At 36.2% G+C, this 21,444-nt stretch overlaps 3 protein-coding genes across 7 annotated transcripts; 2 read left to right on the forward strand and 1 right to left on the reverse strand.

Annotated features, from left to right (window-relative positions):
- The first annotated feature begins 4,450 nt into the window (after positions 1-4,450).
- LOC122280631 lies at positions 4,451-9,588 on the forward strand. 2 transcript variants are annotated; one of them, XM_043091608.1, is made up of 4 exons: positions 4,451-5,193; positions 6,918-7,035; positions 7,145-7,404; positions 9,349-9,588. In XM_043091608.1, the coding sequence occupies exons 1-3, from the start codon at positions 4,511-4,513 to the stop codon at positions 7,361-7,363; spliced, it is 1,020 nt and encodes a 339-aa protein (XP_042947542.1). In that variant the 5' UTR covers positions 4,451-4,510; the 3' UTR covers positions 7,364-7,404; positions 9,349-9,588. The 2 variants fall into 2 exon arrangements, with proteins under 2 accessions (XP_042947542.1, XP_042947543.1); XM_043091609.1 differs by lacking the exon at positions 9,349-9,588 and adding an exon at positions 7,901-8,441.
- A 1,149-nt stretch (positions 9,589-10,737) lies between these two features.
- On the forward strand, positions 10,738-15,502 carry LOC122280541 (BES1/BZR1 homolog protein 4-like). 2 transcript variants are annotated; one of them, XM_043091491.1, is made up of 3 exons: positions 10,739-11,617; positions 14,206-14,963; positions 15,049-15,502. In XM_043091491.1, the coding sequence occupies exons 1-3, from the start codon at positions 11,402-11,404 to the stop codon at positions 15,050-15,052; spliced, it is 978 nt and encodes a 325-aa protein (XP_042947425.1). In that variant the 5' UTR covers positions 10,739-11,401; the 3' UTR covers positions 15,053-15,502. The 2 variants fall into 2 exon arrangements, with proteins under 2 accessions (XP_042947424.1, XP_042947425.1); XM_043091490.1 differs by having other exon boundaries at positions 10,738-11,617; positions 14,206-15,502.
- A 1,088-nt stretch (positions 15,503-16,590) lies between these two features.
- LOC122280540 lies at positions 16,591-21,323 on the reverse strand. Of its 3 annotated transcripts, none has more exons than XM_043091487.1 (5): positions 20,902-21,323; positions 19,855-20,769; positions 19,040-19,312; positions 17,617-17,812; positions 16,591-17,063 (listed from the first exon to the last, which is right to left on the reverse strand). In XM_043091487.1, the coding sequence occupies exons 1-5, from the start codon at positions 20,968-20,970 to the stop codon at positions 16,879-16,881; spliced, it is 1,638 nt and encodes a 545-aa protein (XP_042947421.1). In that variant the 5' UTR covers positions 20,971-21,323; the 3' UTR covers positions 16,591-16,878. The 3 variants fall into 3 exon arrangements, with proteins under 3 accessions (XP_042947421.1, XP_042947422.1, XP_042947423.1); XM_043091488.1 differs by having other exon boundaries at positions 19,112-19,312; positions 20,902-21,320; XM_043091489.1 differs by lacking the exon at positions 19,040-19,312 and having other exon boundaries at positions 20,902-21,322.
- Between the last annotated feature and the right edge of the window lie 121 nt (positions 21,324-21,444).

The following is a 21,444-nucleotide window of genomic DNA, read 5'->3' on the forward strand; positions in this document are numbered from 1 at the left end:
CATCGCTCGGCGTAAGGAATGAGGTTTGGAATTGGCCAAGTCCGTGCTTCACGCATAAACTTCCCTGTTTGGATTACTTCACGTGAGAATCTCGCCGCGTAAACTATAACATAAGAGAATCTTTTATATCGTTTGGGATTTGTAGTATCTCGTAATTCGGTAAATAATAATAAAGTAATTTTAGTTAATATTAGATTTTAGAGAAAAAAAAATTAAGTAAAAATATTATAATTTAAAAAATAATTTGAATATAATTTTTTTAATATTTTATGTTTTTGAAATTTGAAAACAATTGTATATTTTTGAATTTTATAAAATTTAAAAAAGTTGTAATTATTATAAAGAAAAATTAAAAATTTAAAACTGAAAAGTGTTTTATATTTGAAAATAAAATTGTGATTAGTTGTAATAATTTTTCTTCTCATCTCATTTATCAAACGGATTAAATTATCTAGAGTCCTCATTCTTTGCTAATAATTTTTAGCCTTATATTGTAAAAAGATTTGAACTATTTAGAGTCCTGTTCTTTGGTTAATTTACTTGATTGGCCAATTGAGTACAAACTCTTAAGAGCATTGGTAATAGTTTCTTTATCTTCATATGTAAAATTACATATTTTGAAAATTGATTTTGAATATGAAGAAAAAATCCTACATTGGATTATGTATTTTTTGATCAAATAATAATAAAATAATAAAGAGAGAGAAGAGAAAAAAGAAAAGAGAGAAAAAAAGAGAAAAGAGAGAGTTGGGAGGAGAGAGAAAAAACAATAAAATAATATTTGAAGAAGGAAAAGGACATTTTCAAACATGAATAACAACTGTTCATAGTTATTTAAAATTATAAAGATAAATAAACCAATGTAGATGAAATTGTGGTAAGTTTATTCAAATTTGACTTCAAAAATGAAGATGAATAAACCATTACTAGTGCTCTAAGAATAGTCATGAGCGGGGGAGTCAAACCCACCTCTCCGAGCAAAAGACAAACTCAACGAATTACCTCTTTTATGTCATGACTAACACAATTAAGCCACTAAATATATTCTATAAGACCTAGTTTGCAAGCATAATCTGATGCCAGACCCCCGCCAGGGGGAGGGTGGGAATCATTTCTCATACAAAACTCTTTTACAGATATTGAGTGAAGGAGTCTACCTCACCACTCTCCTGTTGAACTCCCTTGTTGAAGTGGTGACTCACCTGCAACATAAGTTTTGCAAACCTAGGTTAATTCAACTTTTTATTAGATGAAGGCAACAAATTAGAAGGAAAAATAAAGAGAGATCAAATATGACGATTTTTCAATCATATAGAGAATGACACCATCATCTAGCCTTAGTCCTCTCATCTTCTGATTCTTGAAAGGTAGAACTGGAGATCCAACCCCTAGGTTAGAAGACATGTTGGATATATTAGTTGGGTCTCTAAAGTTGATTTAAGAAGGGATTATCACCAAATTAGAATGAGAAGTGGCGGGAGCCAAAACTAAATGCCTGGCACCTATTGAATTGGACCTTCCACCATGTATTCTACCCTTCTCATATCCTAAGCTTAAATAAATTTCTAAAATTATAAATTAAATATCTTTTATAATCATTGTTATCCGAGTTTCATACGGTGTAGTTCGAACAAAATGAAGCTTTGTAATAAAATAAATAAATTTTTTTATGAGCCCATCCCACTTTTTTCAATCAAACTACGAGAGATGCGTATGCCTTTGAAATATATAAATTATTGTTGTAAAGTTTTGATTTTGTTTGTGTTTTTCAAATGAAAGACCAAAATATATGGATTTATGCTTTTGACTTTTCAAAATAGCCGGCCTCATGATATATTTCATTCCACTCTGAAAATTGCGAGACTCTTACCATTGATGCCGTGGTCCTATATCTCGCATGAGAAATGGTAGTGGAGCTCTTTAAATGTACTGTTCAATCTAATACATCGTTCATGAATTTTAATTTTTTTTTATTTAATATTAAATGAGTGATTATTAGTAAAATTGTGTATTTTTTTTTTAATTTTCTTAATAATTAAGAATGTTAAAGAAATATTTTTAAAAAATAATAAAAAAAAATCTCCACGTTTGTGCTAGCGGTACACTCGTTAGTATGATCCATCTCGCATACAAAGCTAGTTATACTGTTACTCAATATCCTTAGAACTATTTTACCATCAATTTACAACTCTATATAAAATAAAAAGTAATTTTATAATAAGAAATTTTATTTTAATGGAATATTATGATTTAATTAATTATTTAAAAATAAATTATAGATGTATCATTATTCTTCTGCATCATAGCTATACCCGTTAATTGAAAAATCACGTGCATTTATATGATATGAAAATTAAGTCAAATGTATTTTCCCCCAAACTCGATGACTGGGATTTTGACTTTTTGTCCCTGCTTAGCGTATACACATTAATCGAATTAATTTCAGGAAAAATTTAGTTATAAACATAACTGTGTATTAATATGTGTACTAATCTAATGTAATTTGTCAAAAAGTAAATTTTATTAAAAATAATACTAATTTAAATTTTAAATATGAAAGAATTAGTATTACACGACTTTATTTATACGTAGCAAAATTCTTAATTTCGAGCATTGTCTTTCAAACGTTAATGGCCATTATATGGACAAGTCAAAAATTATTGAGTCATTTGTCAATATATATTTTATATCCATTTTGACTTGTATTATTATAATTCGACCCTCATTTTTTTTTTTATTTGAGGAATTTTGAAGAGATAGCATTTTTAAAAGAAGTACAACGGTACGTTCTAGTTTTATCGATTACCTTGACTTTTGATCAAGAATATCATTTAAAAAAATTGTTTGGAGATTACAAAAATTTCAAGAAAAATTGTAAACTAAACTATCTGTACGAGTATTCAAGCTAATCTAAACAAAAGTTAGACCGGACACATTATAAAATTGAAAAAATAAATCACTAGGAGTTGTCTCAAGTAATATAGGCGCTGGTCATGATGGTATGCTCCCTCCAAATTTACAGTTTGAATTCTCTTATATGTAAATAGTTTCTAAAGGTCTTCAGATTATAGAAGTTTTTCCTTAAATTACTTGATGTGTACTTACAGAAATCTTCTTACCGAAAATTTGTGCACTCTCGAGATTAGTTGAATTGAGACTTTGTTATCACACATTTAGTGTAAAAAATAAAAATAAATAAAACCGAAATAAAATAAGTCATTTAATTTTAAAAAATATCAATTTAGGTTTGTCGATCAAGAAGATACCATAAAGATACTTTGGAAGTTGAGAAGCTGAATTAAAAATGCACTATATCCAATAGTCCTTAGGTTTGCAAATCTATCTACTACACCATTTTTCTCTTTAAAACATGGCACACGTCAAAGAATATAAACATTGTAGAACGAGAGAATATCATGCAAAAGCTCAAAAAAAGGGGCCATGGTGGCTGTTTTCCTTGATGGAACCAATTTATCACCAATAAGGAATCAACTTGCCATTTTAGATCATGTATATCAAGTTGGTAGCATGGCAACAAGTCATGTTTCAAAGCTGAAATTTCAATAAAAATACGTTTACCAAGACCCAAGAAGCAAGAGAAACCATAAGCAGAGTTACTTTCCCAAAATGGTCCTTAATAACACCATCACAGCAGGCAAATCTCATATTGCCCTTTGAGGCACTATTGATGTTCAGTTTGATCTTATTAAACGAGAGAAACATCCATCCAATGAGCAATGAGTTTTTTTTTTTTTTCACCTCTCTTGTAATTTTTGAGGAAAAATACTTTAACTATAAAGAGATTATATAAAAGTAATCTCATAAATTGACGTGACTCGATGTAATTTATTGAATTTTAAAATTACTTTTATTATAAAGTAGATCTAATAAATCACATGAAATTAAGTTAACTTGTAAGATTATTTTTATGTAATCTTTTTATTGCCATAACACTTGTTATTTTTGAGATGTGTGCATAAAAGTTAAGACATGAAGTATTTTGCAAGAAGATTTAATTTTAAATGAATTTGTCCTACACCCACAGATGGTGCAGCTCAAGGATGGGTTTCGACTTAGTTTTATGGTATTTTTATATGTTTTTTATATTTTTTATTTATTTACCCTTAAGAGTAATTTTGCATAAAATCGTGAAGTACATAAATGTCATATAATCGATTTGAAAAAACATAAAATTTATTATTAAAAAATTAATTTTTTTTATGTAAATCTCACATTTTATTTATAAGTAAATTATTAACAGTAATACAATTCACAATTCACGACTTCAAATATCTTTTTTCTAAAATTAAACATCGGAACCCTCGAGTAGCGTTATTCAAAAGTTTATTGGGCCACGACCGAATCTGAAGCGGCCCAGAAGGCCTCAAACGATTGCCCAACCCGGCTTAAAATGGCATTCCTTAAACCTCAGTTGCTCCCATGGCTTCCTCTTTAACCGCCAACCCATTGCACTAAACCCCCAATACGCTCAATTTTCAAACATACTTTCATGCCCTTGGCCATGTCTCTCTTCAAAACCCTTATTTCCCACCACTTCCACACCCTCTTCAAACCCCAAAACCCTCTTCACCGTTCTCAAGTAATCAATTCATTCTTACACAAATCTCTCTTATGTTCCTCACTATTTTACAGTTCCAAAACATATTCACCCCGATTCGAAGACGGGATTGAACCAGCAGAAGATAATGATCAGAAAGAAAACAAGAAACCATTGGATGTGATATTCAAAGAAGCCGTGAGTGAGAGATTGGGCGAAAATGCTGAAAGCAGCGAGAGTGAAAGTGAAGAAGAAAACAAGGAGCTGAAGAGCAGATTGAGGGAACTGGAGAGAGAGGTGAGAAGGTTGAAAGCGAAATCTAGTTGTAAAGATGATTTGAAAAAGAAGGAATCGAAGAAAAGTAAGCGCAAGAGTTTGTATGCAGTGTTTACGAATCAAGAGAGCTATATTGAAAGGCACGCGGAGAGGATAAAGGAAGAGCCGGAGGTTTATAAAGAGCTTTCACCGGATATGGAAGTGTTTGTGAATCATTTGTACAAGGAAGGGTACTTTAACAACGCAAATTTTATGCGAGGGAATAAGTTGGAATTTGGTTGTTTTGAGAGTAGGTATGGCCGGGATTTTATAAAGTTTGCTGCTGAGAAGTTTGGCAAGGACAATCAAGAAATTGCGAAGTAAGAAAGCTTTCCTTTATACGTTTTACTGGCTCTAACTGTTTATATAAGTCTCCATTGATATTGGTTTGAAAATTGATCTATATGATTATTATAATACAACGAAAATTAAGAAGAACGTGAGGTTTTCGTGCATTATGGTTGTTGTATTTTACATAGAGAGCTCTTCTCAATTAATGTTCTGAGCTTAACATGATCGTGTTTTCAATATCTTTGCGTGTGGCCGTGTGGGTTGTGTACTATATGTTGATAAGTAAAAAGAAGTTTACTAGAAATGCAAGAGACGTAATCCAATTATACATTTTTTTTTTTGGAAATAAAACATCCTTCCATTTCATTGCATTAACATCAATACCCATGTACAGATTGTTCCTTCTCATTACATTACAGTTAGTAAACTAGAGAAAACACACAGAAAAAGAAAAAGAAAAAGAAAAAAAAGAAACATCGGGAAGGGAATTACGTGATAGCCACTCGAAAAGCGACTTTAGAAAACAAAGTTATAGAGCCGAACTCATCTTCCCACAATCATTGAAACTTCTGATAAAACTCATCTGGAGACGGTTCTTGACAACATTCAGACCAAATCTGGTATGAGAACCATCTTCCACTTCGATACTAACAAATTTACATAAACTTCAAGTTAATTCCATCATGCCAATAACCAATGCCCAAAGCAATAATGTATGGAAGAAAGAATCTCTAATCCCTCCCATCGAGCATTCTCAATCTTCAAAACAACGACTGTTCCTCTCAAGCCAAATACACCGCATAAGGCATGGGGGAGCCACATTCCAAATAGCAGAAAGTTGGTGATTACCCTGAATTCCTCTACAACAAGCCAGAAGATCTACCACCCTCCTAGGCATCACCCAGGCAATATTAATCCTAGTAACCTGGTTGGATTGCAAGAGTTGACTCCTGTAGTTTTTAATCATACCTATCCTTGTTGGTGGTGTTTTGGAAGTGTTGAATGGCTATAGAAGCCTTTAGGCTTCAATCATGAAGTCAAGGTGCTTCCGACTTTGAAATGTGAAAGATATTTGGTGGAGGGTTAGATAATTCTCATTTACCGAGTTTTCAATTGAAAGAGAGAATGTAGGTCTGCTAAACTACACTTTTGTCATAGCCGCTTGTTTTCTTTGAGGGGGTATGATCATCTCTTAATTTGGTGCGCAAGAGCTTCGGGACTAAATAGACTGACATTTATATGAATATTTTTCAGATATATTCTTCAATAGGTTTATCTTTTCCTAAAGAATTGTTATTTGGAACTAAAAATGAAGGCTTTGGATCTTTAGTGGACCCAAGTCACAAGAACCTGATCACAACAGTGCCATAATACCGTTGCCTTATGAATCATGCTGAATTAATTATAATGTAAATCATACACAATGTTGTTTGACATAGTTAGTTTGCAGCAATCTTCATGTTGTTTGACCCTGAGATTGTGATTATGAATTGAATTGGAAGAATAAAAGATGAACTCCAGATAGTCCAACCTACGTGTTCCTAACCAAGGAGATCCCACATCAAAACTGGATCATATCTTCGAATTACTTTGATATTTGTTTTTCTAAGAGCTTTTTGCTGGCTGCATCAGCACCTTTTCTCGTATTTACCCAAAGTGATGTGATATCTATATCCGATACAGTTTATTTGAGTTTATATGGATGGCAATCAAGTCTGGCATATTGATAAACTTGGATTTTGTATTCATACAGATGGTTGTCAGGAAGTGACTTGAAAAAGGTTGCCCTCTTTGGTTGCCCTTCCCTTGCAAGAAAGAATATTTTTGCTGCTAAAAGACTCAGAAAAGTTTTTGAAATTCAAGAAAACACAGTGAGCCAATTGCCCGTTACTTTTTATAGCCTCTCATGTTGTTCACCTTGGGATTCAAGGTAAAGATTATAATGTTGCTTTTGTTTTAATATTTTCTGCTCACACTCAGGTTTGCACTAAATGCGTCCTAAAGCAATCGTGCAAGTTTGTGAATCAAAGTGTGTGGAAAGGTGACACCAAGAATTTAAATTTGGCTGTTGTTATGAGGGTTATCACCTTGTATGCTTTGGAGTCGGTGCCCCCAGAGCTGGCAGTGCCCAATGAAATAAAGGTTTCTGTCAGTAAATTGCTGAAGGAGGTTTTGAAGCTAAGTCAGAGTATCTCATGAAAGCATACTGGCATTCTTTCAGGACCTGCATGTTGTTCCAGGTAACAGCCCCTTGATGCTAGAGAAGTTTTTTAGTAAAATCAGGCTATTAATGTTATGTTTTATATCAAACAGTTGTTATTTTGTGCTTGAAGATTCCAAATAGAATTAGAATTTGTTACAGGTAAATTAGAATTAGGATTAGGCAGAAGTTAAATTAGGATTATAGATTTCTCCTCCTCAATTACTTCGTCCTGCATCACCCCTTCAAAATCACATTGTCATTGCCTTGCTCCTTCTTTTCTTTTTGCTAATTTCTCAATGAATTTTGAACACCCCCTCTTTTCTCTGAAGTTAAAATCAGATTCAACATGGGGCTATTGGCTTTAATCTCTTTATTTGCTTTAGCTAAATGTTTTCTTTAATCCTAATTTGCTAATTTGCATGTGGATATAGTATAAGAGAAAGAATGGTATGAAAATGGCAAGGCAGATTATTATGCTGCTACTTAACTGACCCAATTTTTTTTTATCTTTTTTTGTGCATCTTGTTTCATAGTCCTCCTTGTTTGGTTCTGAACACAAATGATTTGGTGGACCGTAAAATTACTCTTTTCGGATCCTATCTATACCGTGAAAAGTTTCTGCATATCGGATTGCATGTGACCCCTCCATATACCAACCCATGCGGTCCCCACTCCACCAAATAATCATCACGGAAAAGATCAGGATCATCATTCTTGTTCAGCATAAAACAGGGGAGTATTTTGGTCTACCAGATCGATCAAAATGTCTTATGTTTTGTGTTAAATATATACTATTTACTTTAAGTAAAAGAAACCGCAAACCGAAGATCAGAAGATTGATTTTTATTTCCATGGTGAGTAGGAAGACAATTCAAACCAATGTTTTGAATACCATACCGGTTGGAATTTATTGTGCCAGAACAGTAATTGGCATGGGAGAAGTAGGTGTTTCGTATCTGGTTAAATATAAGTCATTTCAGTGTGTTTCAGTCAATACCAGCATGGTTGTGTTATTTTTGTAATTAATGTAAAAATCTTAGTTTTTTTTCATAATTTTCATTCAAATTCTCACATCTGAAGATTTTTGTGTTTTAACTTTTTAAAACTTGCATGGATGTTTTGAAATATAATTTATACATATATAATTAATTTATTCATATATAAATTATTTTGAAATGATATTGGTATCGAAATATTTCTTTTCAGTACCTTAGCTTAAACGGTCATCGAATCAGTATTTAAAATTTTGATTAAAACACTTATGGATAGGAAAAAGTGTTCTTAATGCCTAACAAAGGGTCGCCTCATCTTTCTTGTGTTAATATCATTTGCATGTCTACTTACCAAAAAAGAAATACTTCATTATTATTGGTTGTTGATAAAGATAATAAACGAAAATATTTTATAAAATTAATCAACTATTGAGTCACCTAGCAAAATAATAATTCTCGTAAATTAATAGTTAAATATCGTAAGTTAAATTGTAAAATTGTTTCTTTTATAAAATATTTTGTATCAGTTTATAAATTTAGTTTTTTATAAAATATTTAATGACTTTTATTTATTTTGAAAATAATTGAATTTAACATGAGATGTTCTCTTTCATCATTTTCAGTGCCTGTCGGTCATGCTTGACATAACGTGGCTTCATTTTTATTTTTTATATTTTATATTTTATTTCAGATAAATAAATTGTAAGGATTTGAATTACCAGATACCTAAGACACCAATTGACCAAAAATAAGCATTAAGAAAATAAAAATAAAATTGACCAAAAAGAAAAAAGAAAAGAAAATGGCTGTGTCTAAGATTGTTCCGTGGGACCCATTAGGTTATGCCACGGTTATGGTCACGTGAAAGTGCCAGTAGCCCTTACCCACAACTTGCCCACGCGCACACATTGACACAGTCGCGTTCATCCACCCTTTACACGTGCGCCCTACTCTGACACGTACAACGTTTCTTTCCTTTCATTGGACAGAAGCAGACAGGCGGTTATGTAACCGAGCACCGAGTTCCTGCCACGTGTCGTGGAAGAGTTCTGCTTGGTCAGCAGAGAGAGACGGTTATCGGAACGAGGCAAGGAGTCCGTCTGACTCCGTCACCATGTGGGTTTGTTTTGTTAGTTCGTTGTAAACTTGTAATGCCAAGTTCGCCCCTGTAGACAATAATTACTTTCCGAGCTTACATTTTTTTTTAATTTATTTTTCGGTTTTTAACATATTGAAAGGTTACGTTCCAATGTGCTCAAAGAGAAACTATTAAGTTACCGTTTAGACAGTTAATTGAGATGAAATAAAAATTAAAAATTAAATAAAATATTATTTTTTAATATTATTTTATTTTAACATTTGAAAAAATTAAATTATTTATTATATTTTATGTAAAAATTTAAAAAAATTATAATAATTAAATGAGATGAATTATTTTCATTAGTCTAATACTTGCCACATTTATTCATATATTTGTTTCATAAATTGCGTTTTTAATAAGAAAATATATTTCATGGCTGAGGCAATAACATTCTAAAAATCTCTTATATGATTATACCTTAAATTTATTTGGAAAAAACGCCCACAACTCTAAATGTTCAAGAGTTTTGTATGCACCAACATTTGTTTTTGTACTGTGTAGCTTGTGAAAAATGTCATATTTACAAAAAGATTATATAAAAACAAACCCATAAATTGAAATAATTTAATGTGGTATGTTAGATTATAAAGTTATTTTTATTACAAAGTAAATCTAATATATCACATCAAATTACGTCAATTTATAAAATTAATTTTATAAGACTTCTTTATTAGCTGAAGCATTTCTCTTAGCTTGCTAATGAATTTCAAAATATTATTATTGCACATTTGACGTCAAATCTCGTATAATTAGTTGCATAAATGCAAGTTACAAAATCATGCTAAAATATCCGTTGTTTGTTGTTGTTACTCACATTATTGTTTATGTAATATAAAATAAATGATAAAAAAAAGCAAGATGTTTGTAATGATCCGAATTATATTTTTAATATAAAAAGTTTTCGCTTTAAACTATGATTGCTTATTTTGCTTCATGTCCTAAGACATTTTTAGGAGTTTTTTAATTTTAATTTTAATTTTTATACATTTGGAAAGTGGAATTCGAATTCTAAACCTTCGTTTTAGGAGCTGAGGATGATGTCAATCACGCCACGAATTGTAGATTTTTATTGTCAACAGTATGAATTTTCCCACAACAATAAAATAAAGAATAAAAGAGCGCATGTGTTAATAACTTAATTAGAAAAAAATAACTACTCATTAGTGGCAAAATTTGTAAATTGAATGAAGATTATGGCCAGTTGAGACCAGTCAACGTATTTAGCCCACCATGAGTCCATGACAGTATGGACACACACAACCCCTCCCCCGCTTTTCTCTTCTCATTTTCACACACAAATTCATCGCAATATTTTCATATGTTGATTTTGTTCCGGGTTTCGAACCGCTTCCAATTCCGCCAGCTGTTCTCCGGCTGTTCCGCCCTTCGACCGAGCCGATTCCCGGTCTTAACCCATCCAGCTCCGACGCTTTCTCACTCAGATCCGATCGGATCAATGAACCAAAGCCTAAAACCGAAAGAAATGCAACAACTAGTCTCCGTCTTCAATTCTTGCTCTCAGAGCTAGCTCCCAGCTGAAAATTCATTCCAAACCGTTGCCTTCCCCCCCAGATTCTTCATTTCTCCACTCGCTTCACGCTGATTCATCAGCTCGGAGCTTAAAATCGGTTTTCCTCTATCAATTCTCTCTGTTTGTTAGGTCAGGTTAGTACTGATCATTCCATCCCAAACGGTGTGGTCGCGATGTGTATTTCGAGCTGAGAGGTGAAAGGTCAAAGTTCGTTCTGCTTTTTCAAACCAGAAACGAAAAGCGGTTACACGTTCTGCTTGTTCAAGCGGGCTTCCTTGATCTGTTTGGGAAGCAGTTACACTGATAATTGCTTCTGAGCTTAATATTTCTTCGGTTTTCACGTTCATTGTTAAAGCAGAGAGAGGGAGGGATGACGTCGGGGAGTCGACAGCCGACGTGGAAGGAGAGGGAGAACAACAAGAGGAGGGAGAGGCGGCGGAGGGCTATAGCGGCGAAGATCTTCGCCGGGCTGAGAATGTATGGCAACTATAAGCTCCCTAAACACTGCGATAACAACGAGGTTCTCAAGGCCCTCTGCAACGAGGCCGGTTGGACCGTCGAACCCGACGGCACCACCTACCGTAAGGTAACTTAATTTTTATTTTTTTCTCTCGTGATTTGGGCTAACATGCACTGCCATCGGTCAACCGAGATTGGGATGAGAAAACATTTGTTGATTCGTTGGGTTCTTGCTACCGTGCGCCGCATATGTGGCTCATGTAGCAAAAGACTTTAGCATACCAGGCGTGTCGCCTAGCCTTGCTGGGCTGTGGTATTAACAGACACGGCCACACGAACCCGTCCAAACAGACCCGTGTCTCTTGTTTTTTTTTGGCTAATACGCGCTTCAATCCTCGAGCGCACTTTAGCAAAGATAGCGGCCGTAGCGGGTTTTACTAAACTGCGCTTGTGTCAGTGACCCACTTTACCTGGGAGACTGACAGGGTCAGTAGGCGCATGTTAGCAGTAGGCGGGGGAGTATTTCTTTTTTCTCTCTTTTTTTCTTTGTAATTACTTTTCCGCGTGAAGCGCCATAGATTCTCTCCGTTTCTTTAGTCTTTTGATGACTATATTCTCAGACTCTGGAACTGCATAGATCTCGAGGAGACGAATATACTCTTTAGGTTTTCATGGTATTTTATTTTCGAGTGGTTTTCAGAAGTGGACCCTTTTGCAGTATGTACTCAGTATTCTACCTTGGACTTGCTTTTTACCTAGACTTCCCGTGATAGTTATTAGTTTCTGTTTTTGTAGTTTTAGCAGTTTCATTTACTTAAGATCATTTCTTCTTGTTTAATCAATAAAGCCTCCTGTATTGAAGTTAGGAATGAATTTCTTCTTGACAGTTGAGAATTCCACCAATCTTTTTTATCTTAAACATTGGCAGGACAATTTTTTTTTTTTATCCTAAGCATTGGTAGAAATGAAAGTGGACCCATAATAGTTAAATATTTAAATGCTGTCCATGAGCAACGTAGACCCCGACATTAAATTGTAGAGTTAGCATGCTGTCTAGCTATTTCCGAATTGTAGAAAGTTTTCGAGACAGGAAAACTATAGAGAATCCTAATCTGTGATGGTGTTCTGTTTGGGTATCAAAGCCCTTTTGGCTCGTGCTAGAACAGGTTTGGTAACTGGCTTAATCCCTGGGATCGTTTGCGCTTTTGGTTTAATTTATTCAGTCCCTTCATGATCCAAAATGTCCTCCTCACACTCCTTTCTGATATGAAATATGCAAAATACTAGTGCATAAGAATTACGAATTAAATTTAACTTGTCAGTCCACTTCTTCAGTAAAAAAAGGAGTGTAGCTTAGGGAAGGATGATGGAATTATTTATAAATGAGGTTAGGGGACTAGCATGTCGCCAAATTGTATTCAATTACTTGTTTGACTGCCACACCTTCATGAAGTACGACAACGGCTAGCATATGCTTTCTTAATTCTTATTATTTTGCAAGGGACAATGAGGTTGTTACCTGCTGGGAATGTAGTTCTGTTCCTGCAAATGAGAACGTAACTTGAATCATTCGCACTATGAGGGAGGGAGGGAGAGACTTTACAATCATATGACCTGTTTTGGTAGCCGCTTAAATACTGAGCAATTGACAGTAATTATTGGCTACTTGCTGTCCGTTTATTTTAGACCTCTTTTATGTAATTCTTATGGCAGTATTGATCACTTGTAGAGACCTTTTTGGGTTTTTATATCAACACAATTCCAAAAATGGAAATAGGATGATCTTGAGCTGATTTGTTACTTTTCTCGTTATCAATAACCACTGTAGTGATTAAATCTTAGTATGACAGAGTAATGGTACCAGATGGATTAGAATGACCTGTTTTGTAGACTTAACCTGACAAGTTAAGTGGGGCTGAGGAAATAGTTGTACTGAGACTGTACTTTTGTGAGACTCAATTCATATATTGTAAATCAGAATATTTAGAATAGCTATTAAGGAGGAAGGACATATCTATGGTTTTTTTTATTCATTGTAACAGATTTCCAATGGCTTGAATGGCCATGATTTTCTTGTATCGCTGGAGACTCCCACTCAGATATCCCTCTTTTATATGTCCCATGTACTTGCGCTATGCCTATTTATATCATCAATAAAATCCTTGTTTACTGATCTGATAAAAAAAAGAGGTATCCATAGTTAGACAATGACTTGGATGTAAATGCATGGTAGTTTACAAGAGCAGATGAGATGGGAAGCTTGATATTGGAAATCGGGATTCTTTGCAATACTAAGGGTGTAGTAATTGGCACATAATACAGTGAGTTGGCCAATTGAATATGTTGAAGATACAAAAGAATGAAAGGTCGTATGCTTTAGAAGACATGGATAGAATTAGTGTGGAGAGCCCGAAATATGATAAGCTGGGTAAATTGGAATTGGACATTACAAATGGTGGAATAGGGACTAGTCATGGGACATGCAACAGAAGTTTTAATGCTCAAGGTGGCATCTTTGTTCGGCGATGAGTAATTTTTTGGAATACATGTATTTTGTTTTACTTGGTAATGGTGTACGAGTCATATCATTATAAGATTTACATTGTGTGGTTAAATTTGTCGTTACTTGATGTGAAATGCCAATCAAATTTGTGGGTTTATCCATCAGCTATTTTTTATGCCTTACTGCTACCAATCATTTTCAAATACATTTAGGGATGCAAGCCTGTTGATCGCATGGAAGTGATTGGTGGATCTGCAGCAGCAAGCCCATGCTCATCTTATCAACCAAGTCCCTGTGTTTCATACAACCCAAGCCCAGGCTCCTCTTCTTTCCCAAGCCCAGCCTCCTCCTCCTATGCCGCTAATCCGAATGCTGATGGCAGTTCGCTGATCCCATGGCTCAAAAATCTCTCATCTGCATCATCTTCAGCCTCCTCTTCCAAGTTCCCCCATCTCTACATCCATAGCGGTTCAATTAGTGCTCCTGTCACCCCTCCATTGAGCTCCCCAACTGCTCGTACACCACGTTTCAAAACTGATTGGGACGACCAGTCTGCCCGTCCAGGCTGGGGTGGGCAGCATTACTCCTTCCTTCCATCTTCTACTCCGCCAAGCCCTGGACGTCAAATTATTCCTGATCCAGAATGGTTTGCTGGAATTCGAATGCCTCAGGGTGGGCCAACTTCTCCAACATTCAGCCTTGTCTCTTCAAACCCATTTGGCTTCAAGGAAGATGCTTTAGCTGGTAGTGGATCTCGCATGTGGACTCCTGGACAAAGTGGTACATGCTCACCTGCCATAGCAGCCGGCTCTGACCACACTGCTGACATTCCCATGTCTGAAGTGATTTCAGATGAGTTTGCATTCGGAAGCAACACAACAGGGCTAGTGAAGCCATGGGAAGGAGAGAGGATTCATGAAGAATGTGGATCCGATGATCTAGAGCTCACTCTGGGGGGCTCAAAGACCAGGTGTGGTGATGTGAACATGTGATAATGTAAATCAATTGGATCATGTGGATTGCTCTTTACTTTCTTGAGCCATGTTATATTGCAGGTAGATGATTGCACAAGTGAAACAATCTGTGGTTGCTTTGTATAAACTCTGATCTATTGAATGATCTATTGAAGGAGGAGAAAAAAAAAACAAGATCGAGGTGAACACGAGCAGTAGGTCTTTTTTTACTTTTCTTTCCTTGCTTCGCAGATTTATTGGTTTGTAAGTTATATATAGCAGTTCTTCAAGTGTGGGAGTGCTTTTACAACACTTTGACGTGGAGGTTCTCTGTTTCAACTAATTCTATTGAAAGGACTGATATACATGTATGGATGAGCTGCCATTAATTTGGTTTGCCATTGGAAGCAATGCTCAATGACTAAACACCTCTTACTTGTGACTAAATGGTCAAACCTGTTGTGAAAATTTAGATAGAAAAGACTGTTATCTTGTCATTTACATTCTTTCACATTATAATGTACTCTGCATGCACTGGCAGACCTTTATGTGAAAATTTGGATAGAGAAGACTTCTATCTTGTCCTCTTTATATATTCTTTGACATTATGATGTGCTCTGCATGCTGTACAGTCCATTTCCTTTTCAGTCTATTATTTCAGTCCATCTTTATTTGCTACTGTTTATCGGTGAGAGATGCTTAGTTGCTATTCTGGTCAATAAAATTTGTCAGTAAAGAAGGAAACATTTTTTGGCAAAGAAAATAGATGTGGGCCAAACCACAACATTCCAGGTAACGGCCACAGGGTTGTTAATTATTATCACTTTTGAGTGCCCATTATACATTCTTTTGACCAAGGCCTTAAGATGTGAGCAAATCGGCAAGAGCGTAGGACCACTCGCCCTTCCGTTTTGTGGTTTCAAAGTTTCAACCTGTAATTACTAAACCTGGCCTCCAACTGGGTTCAGAGCCTAGACCTCTTTTAGAAATTGGCTCAACGATCATTTTCAACTATTTGTAGCAATTATAATGAAAGATGTATGACTTTGCCAATTGGTCGCTACAAAGCTAAAAAGCTGAAAATGGTTAAGAGCCTTTGTCTTGTGTTTGTACCCCCGCATTTCCTTTCCATATTTCCCTTTTGTTTGGACCCCAACAATGCTTGTATTTTTCTGCTTTTACCATGTGTTTTAGCTTTGGCAGATTTATACCTCGGATTATTTCTTAACAAGTGCTTGGCTGCACAACACATTAGCAAAACTTTTGCCCATGGAGTCGGCTTAAATACTTGGCCGTCTTTGTGCTTTGATGGAGGTCTTTTCCCACGTTCCAAGTAAACTAGACATCGCCAATCTTTTCTTTTCACCCGACTCTTTGGTTCTGTATTTCACTTATAATTTATCCCCAGCAAAGAGGCATGTGGTGCTAAAACTGTCAATGCAACAACAGAGCCATGAAGGCATTGCCGAGGACTGTTAGAGGAATGCCAAAGAACATCTCATCGTCTCAATACTCTCCTATTTATCCTTTATGTCCATTTGACATGCTTAAAAAGCTTTAATAGAAGATTTTTAATTTTTTTATGCCATTTTTTTTTTTTTTAATGTAAAGGGAGAGATACGAAGCAAGTTGTGGCCGAGTAAGTGGATAAAAATAAAGGTTGAGGTATTGACATAATTGACAAAGTTCCATAAAGACCTTAGAAATTATGTACAGGCAGTGCTTTCCTGCGTGTTCAACACATTGTACCTGATTTGGTGGTTTAATCACACTTTCCACATTTCTTTTAGCTGTACAACAATTGGGAACCAATAGCTTCATGTGCATCAAATGATAGCTTATGAAAATGGGAGGATGATAAGAAGTTAGCTATACATGGTCTGAGCCTCCCTAGTTACATTGGGAGGAAATAGTGAACCCAAAAGTAGAGGATTACCTTTCGAACTTCTCAAATAGATTGGAAAGTGCTTGATAAAGAACAGCAGCAGCAGGAGGTGTAGGCAATGACCCAAGAAGTATATCTTCTGCACTGATGGATGGGTTACCATAAAATCTAGAGTTTTCTTGCGATCGGGTCGTGACTATACTACCTTCAAGTGAGCACCCAATAAATGCACCTGTAAAGTCAGATCCATGAACTCATCAGTCCATGCATGAATGAGTACAGAAGCTGCAGCTAATCTAGGCTGTGCATTTCTCATTTGATGCCCCTTAAAACCCTCATCTGCACAGCCTAGATTAGCTGCAGCTTCCAGAACATCACAAATGAAGGGCAGATTTCACTTATTATTTGGAAGTTTATTCGCAAAAATGGACATATCAAATTCTTTGTTACAAGCCAAGAGCTAATATGTATGCTACATGCATAAGAACTACCACACCCACCCAAGGGAAACCGTTAAACCATCATGAGACCAACAACATGGGCGACAATATTGCTCCAAATTCTTTTCAAAATCTTCAAATGTAGATGGCACCTCAATAAAAACCATAATGCAGCTTAAATTAACTTAACGAATTTTTTCTTTCAATTTTTTAATTTAAGGAGGTGCCAGCAAGATTTACTGTGCATCCCTGTTGACTGGAATCCATTGATGATCAAATTGTCATTTTATCTTAAAGGAAGGAGAACGGGTAAAACCTTGCACTGATAAAATAAAATAAAATCACCTTTACTACAGCTATATGTATAGCAAGCAGCATATCCACCATCACCAGCACGTACATCAGCTTCAGCAGCCCGTCCAATGCTGCCAGCAGCTGCACTCAGACCTGCTCCAACTGAGAAATGCACATTCCCACTAAATGTTTGGACAGCACTTTTATTTCTCAATACAATGATGAAATCCGTCACTTCTCCTCCAGCCTGTTTGATATTGAGACAGAAAACTAAGTTTCATGAAATGGAATCAAGTAGAGGCAAAAACAGGTTAGATGCATGTGTACATGGAAAGTGCAGAGAGAGGGATAGAGAGAGAATTCCAGTAACCAACCCCATCTGTCTCTCTCTTTCTCACTGCCCAATATTTGATACAAATGATTTTAAGAAATATATAAAACTTCATGCAAAAGCACTAATGGAAGACTAAATTATCACATCCACAACTTGAAAATCAAGACGCCAAAGTTCAACAAATTTTGATATGGGCACTCCAAAGAAGTCAGCATGATAACAATGTAGGAAAAGAAGTCTTAACACAGTACTATACCACATTACAGGTGCCAAAACCTTCAGAAATGATCATTTTTCTAAGCACATGGAAAAGCTCCACACGTAGCCTAAAGACTCCTAAATACCAGCACAAGAAAAAGGGAACTGAAGCACGATGTGACCGATAAACTATACGTTTAGATGCGTTTAGACAAGAACAAAACATTAACACTTCCAAGTTCATAAAGCAGTCAGATTTGTTTACCAAGATCAAAGAGAAGAGGGAAGAATAGAAAGAACCGGCCCTTAACTACTTGCCAACACCTTCAAGAATTATCCTACAAACAGAAATGTCATAAAAGGATGAAAACTGAAGGGTGGGGAGTATGTGATATGCACAGACTCCCACTTGTCTAACACCAGATTCCCAAAGGTCGCATTAACACTATTATCGTACGTTACACATGCATATCCTAAATGAGGCCTTACTAACACCAGGATCTTGGGCCGTTTTCATTCAAGGAAATCATGCTTTGACTTCCTCCACTTCTGAGATAAGCATTCTATACCAGCCCTTGAGGCTTCTATTATGAATAAAGGTGGGTTGGTTGCTAGTTGTTACTGGCAGTCAAACCGATGGGTGTTAGAGGGTCTATTGACTCCCTGAACTGATAAATGTCCTTAGCCCCCCTAACTGAGCCAACACTGATGAATGACACTTAGTTGGCTGTCAACTTGTCGTGAATTTGGGCTGGTGCCAACTATTTTTTGGGCTGTGACAGGCTAATTGAGAGGCTATTCTGTGTCATGACAAACTTTGAGAGGCCATCTATGTCATCAGGGGTGCTGACTGTGCTCACACAAATCAACCCCTCTTGAAATATTTGCGATCTCTGACTAGGTTTTGCATACTTGTCTTATATGTCAATATTAATGACTTACATTGTTTATCAAGCAGATCCCAAGAAATACTAGGAGATTAGCAGTCAAATTTGATGGATAGAGCATTTCTACCTGAGCTCCCCAACCAACACCCCAGGAAGAAATGGCAGATGGTGGAGACCAAGATCCATCTTCCCTACGAGCAATAACTAGCCCAGTTCCAATGTTGTAGGTCACCACTACACCAACCTTCGCAACAGTAAGGATTGCTAGGCCTCTTGCTTGTTTCCAAATGGCATCCGGTATGGACTTTTCAGGTGTCAGAGTGCCAACCTGAGCAATGCCATTCCAGTAAGTTATTTTTCTTTAATAAGTGTGGATGGATGCTATTCACGTATGTCATGAACCATGTGATGATGCAAGAACTTAAAAACTCAATTAGCATTCTATAGAAAATGTTTGATAACGTAATCAATAGGCTTCTCTTTATTGCTTATGTATTAAAAAAGGGCGACCATGCGTAGAGGTAATGATCAACACAAAGAACCGAGGCCATTTGAACTTTGAAATCCTCAAGGTCTGCAAAACCTACTTAGAGAATGAAAGCAGGGACATGGGTCGAATACCTCTACAAAAAAAAAATATATATATATATACATGCATAGAACTACATAAGTTGTCAAAAATAAATACTAAAATGAAATACAAAGCATTAACCGTTTGAACTCGTAGTGTTGGGAGCTCCCTAAAAATCTTCTTTTTTTTTTTTTTTTTGAATTTTTATTTCTGTTTCTGTGTGCTGTTGAATAATTGGCTCAAGTTCAAAGCATCAATCTATCGGAATCGAGGACATTACCCAAGGAACTAAGTTCTACCTTGTTATAACCCTCAATGGTGTTTGTGGCCTTAAAAATCTCATATTCCATAGATTGGCCCCATGGAAAATTTAGCCATGATCTCAAAGTACTGAGGTCTGTCAGATCATGGGTTGGCAACTGAGCAGCCCGACTAATTCGGTCAATCAAGTATGATTGGACAGACTCAAGCCGCACAAAGCATACATCGCAGACACGTTCTGGATTCCCAGTACGAAACTTTGTGGGCAACAAGCACCTTCCTTTAGAGCACGAGTTACAGAATATCCCTCCACAAAAACGACAGTGGTGCCTGGAGCGCATGATAGGATGAAACCGCACATTACACAGCATGCAAGAAGAGGCAGAGCTGTCAGCCAGCCACTGTGGAGGCTCTGCTTCAAGAATTTCCTTCATGTTACCAAAATTAGCCTCTGTTAGAGTTTGAGCCATCTCTTTCCAAGCTTGCTCAAGCATATGCTCCGACGGCCGAGAAATCTTACATCCATGGACACCACCTGAAGCAATGGCAAAAAATTTCCCTCGAGCCACAACTAACATCTCAGTAACCACATCCCACATGGTTAGCTCCTTATCTGCTCCATCAAACCGATTCCATCCCAGTTCCTCGTCAGGGATATATCCCCCATTCATGCATGAACCTCCATTCCATTCTTCATGCTCACTGTCAGAAATGCGTGGAGCAGAGACAGGTATCCAAGTCCCAGTTTCTTCAGAAAGCGGTGTGTCATAATAAAAAAACTTACCCTGTTTCGTATGGACAGCACCTGAAACATCTTGCATATCATTTTGGCCACCGGCCCCTTTAGGCGCTTCGCTTCCACAATTTCCCAGCCGTGTTCTTTCATCTTGTTCAAAAGCACCCGTTCGTATCAAATTGTTCTTTTCTCTGCATTCCTCGACTTCCTTGGAAACCTAATTGCCAGAATCCAGGAAACTCCGATCAATTTTTCAATCAATGGTATCATAAATTAATTTCAAAAGGGAAAAGAAAAGGTTATATATCAAGGTATGAGAAAAGAAAGAAACCAAGAGAGAATGGGTTACCAGCCGAGAAAAAACTTTGGGTTGGCAATCTTCGAGTTCGATTTTAGGGTATTGAACGTAACCCTCCATTGACGATGATCGCTTCTCCAGAGAGAGAGAGAGAGAGAGTACAGGAGCAGGCTATTCTGAATCTCTGATCCGTTTTGTTAATCTTCTTAGGATGAAGTGGCAACAGGAATCTTGTTGATACCAGACCTCGCAAACCCGCTGTCGAATTGCTCAAGCGGCTGGCATTCTACCTGCGTTTTTCTTGGTGAAAAAGTACATGGTTAAAAACCAAAAGGAAAATACCCAGAAAAAGAGACGGCCTCTTGTCAATATCTGTGCATCCGCAATTGCAAATACGCACGGTCCATTCTGCAAGATAATGAGCTAATAATCTGCTGACGTCTGAATCTAACTCACGACCGATCACATTTTCGAGTGGGTCAAATTGTTTGGTTTACATTATACTCTTTGTAGCTAAGCTGCGTTAAAGGACGTGTTCTACGGTCTGTCAAAAGTCCTCTTACGTGTAACGAATAGAGATTATGGTCCGACGTG

This window comes from Carya illinoinensis, chromosome 11, assembly GCF_018687715.1.
Source record: "Carya illinoinensis cultivar Pawnee chromosome 11, C.illinoinensisPawnee_v1, whole genome shotgun sequence".
Taxonomy (NCBI): domain Eukaryota; kingdom Viridiplantae; phylum Streptophyta; class Magnoliopsida; order Fagales; family Juglandaceae; genus Carya; species Carya illinoinensis.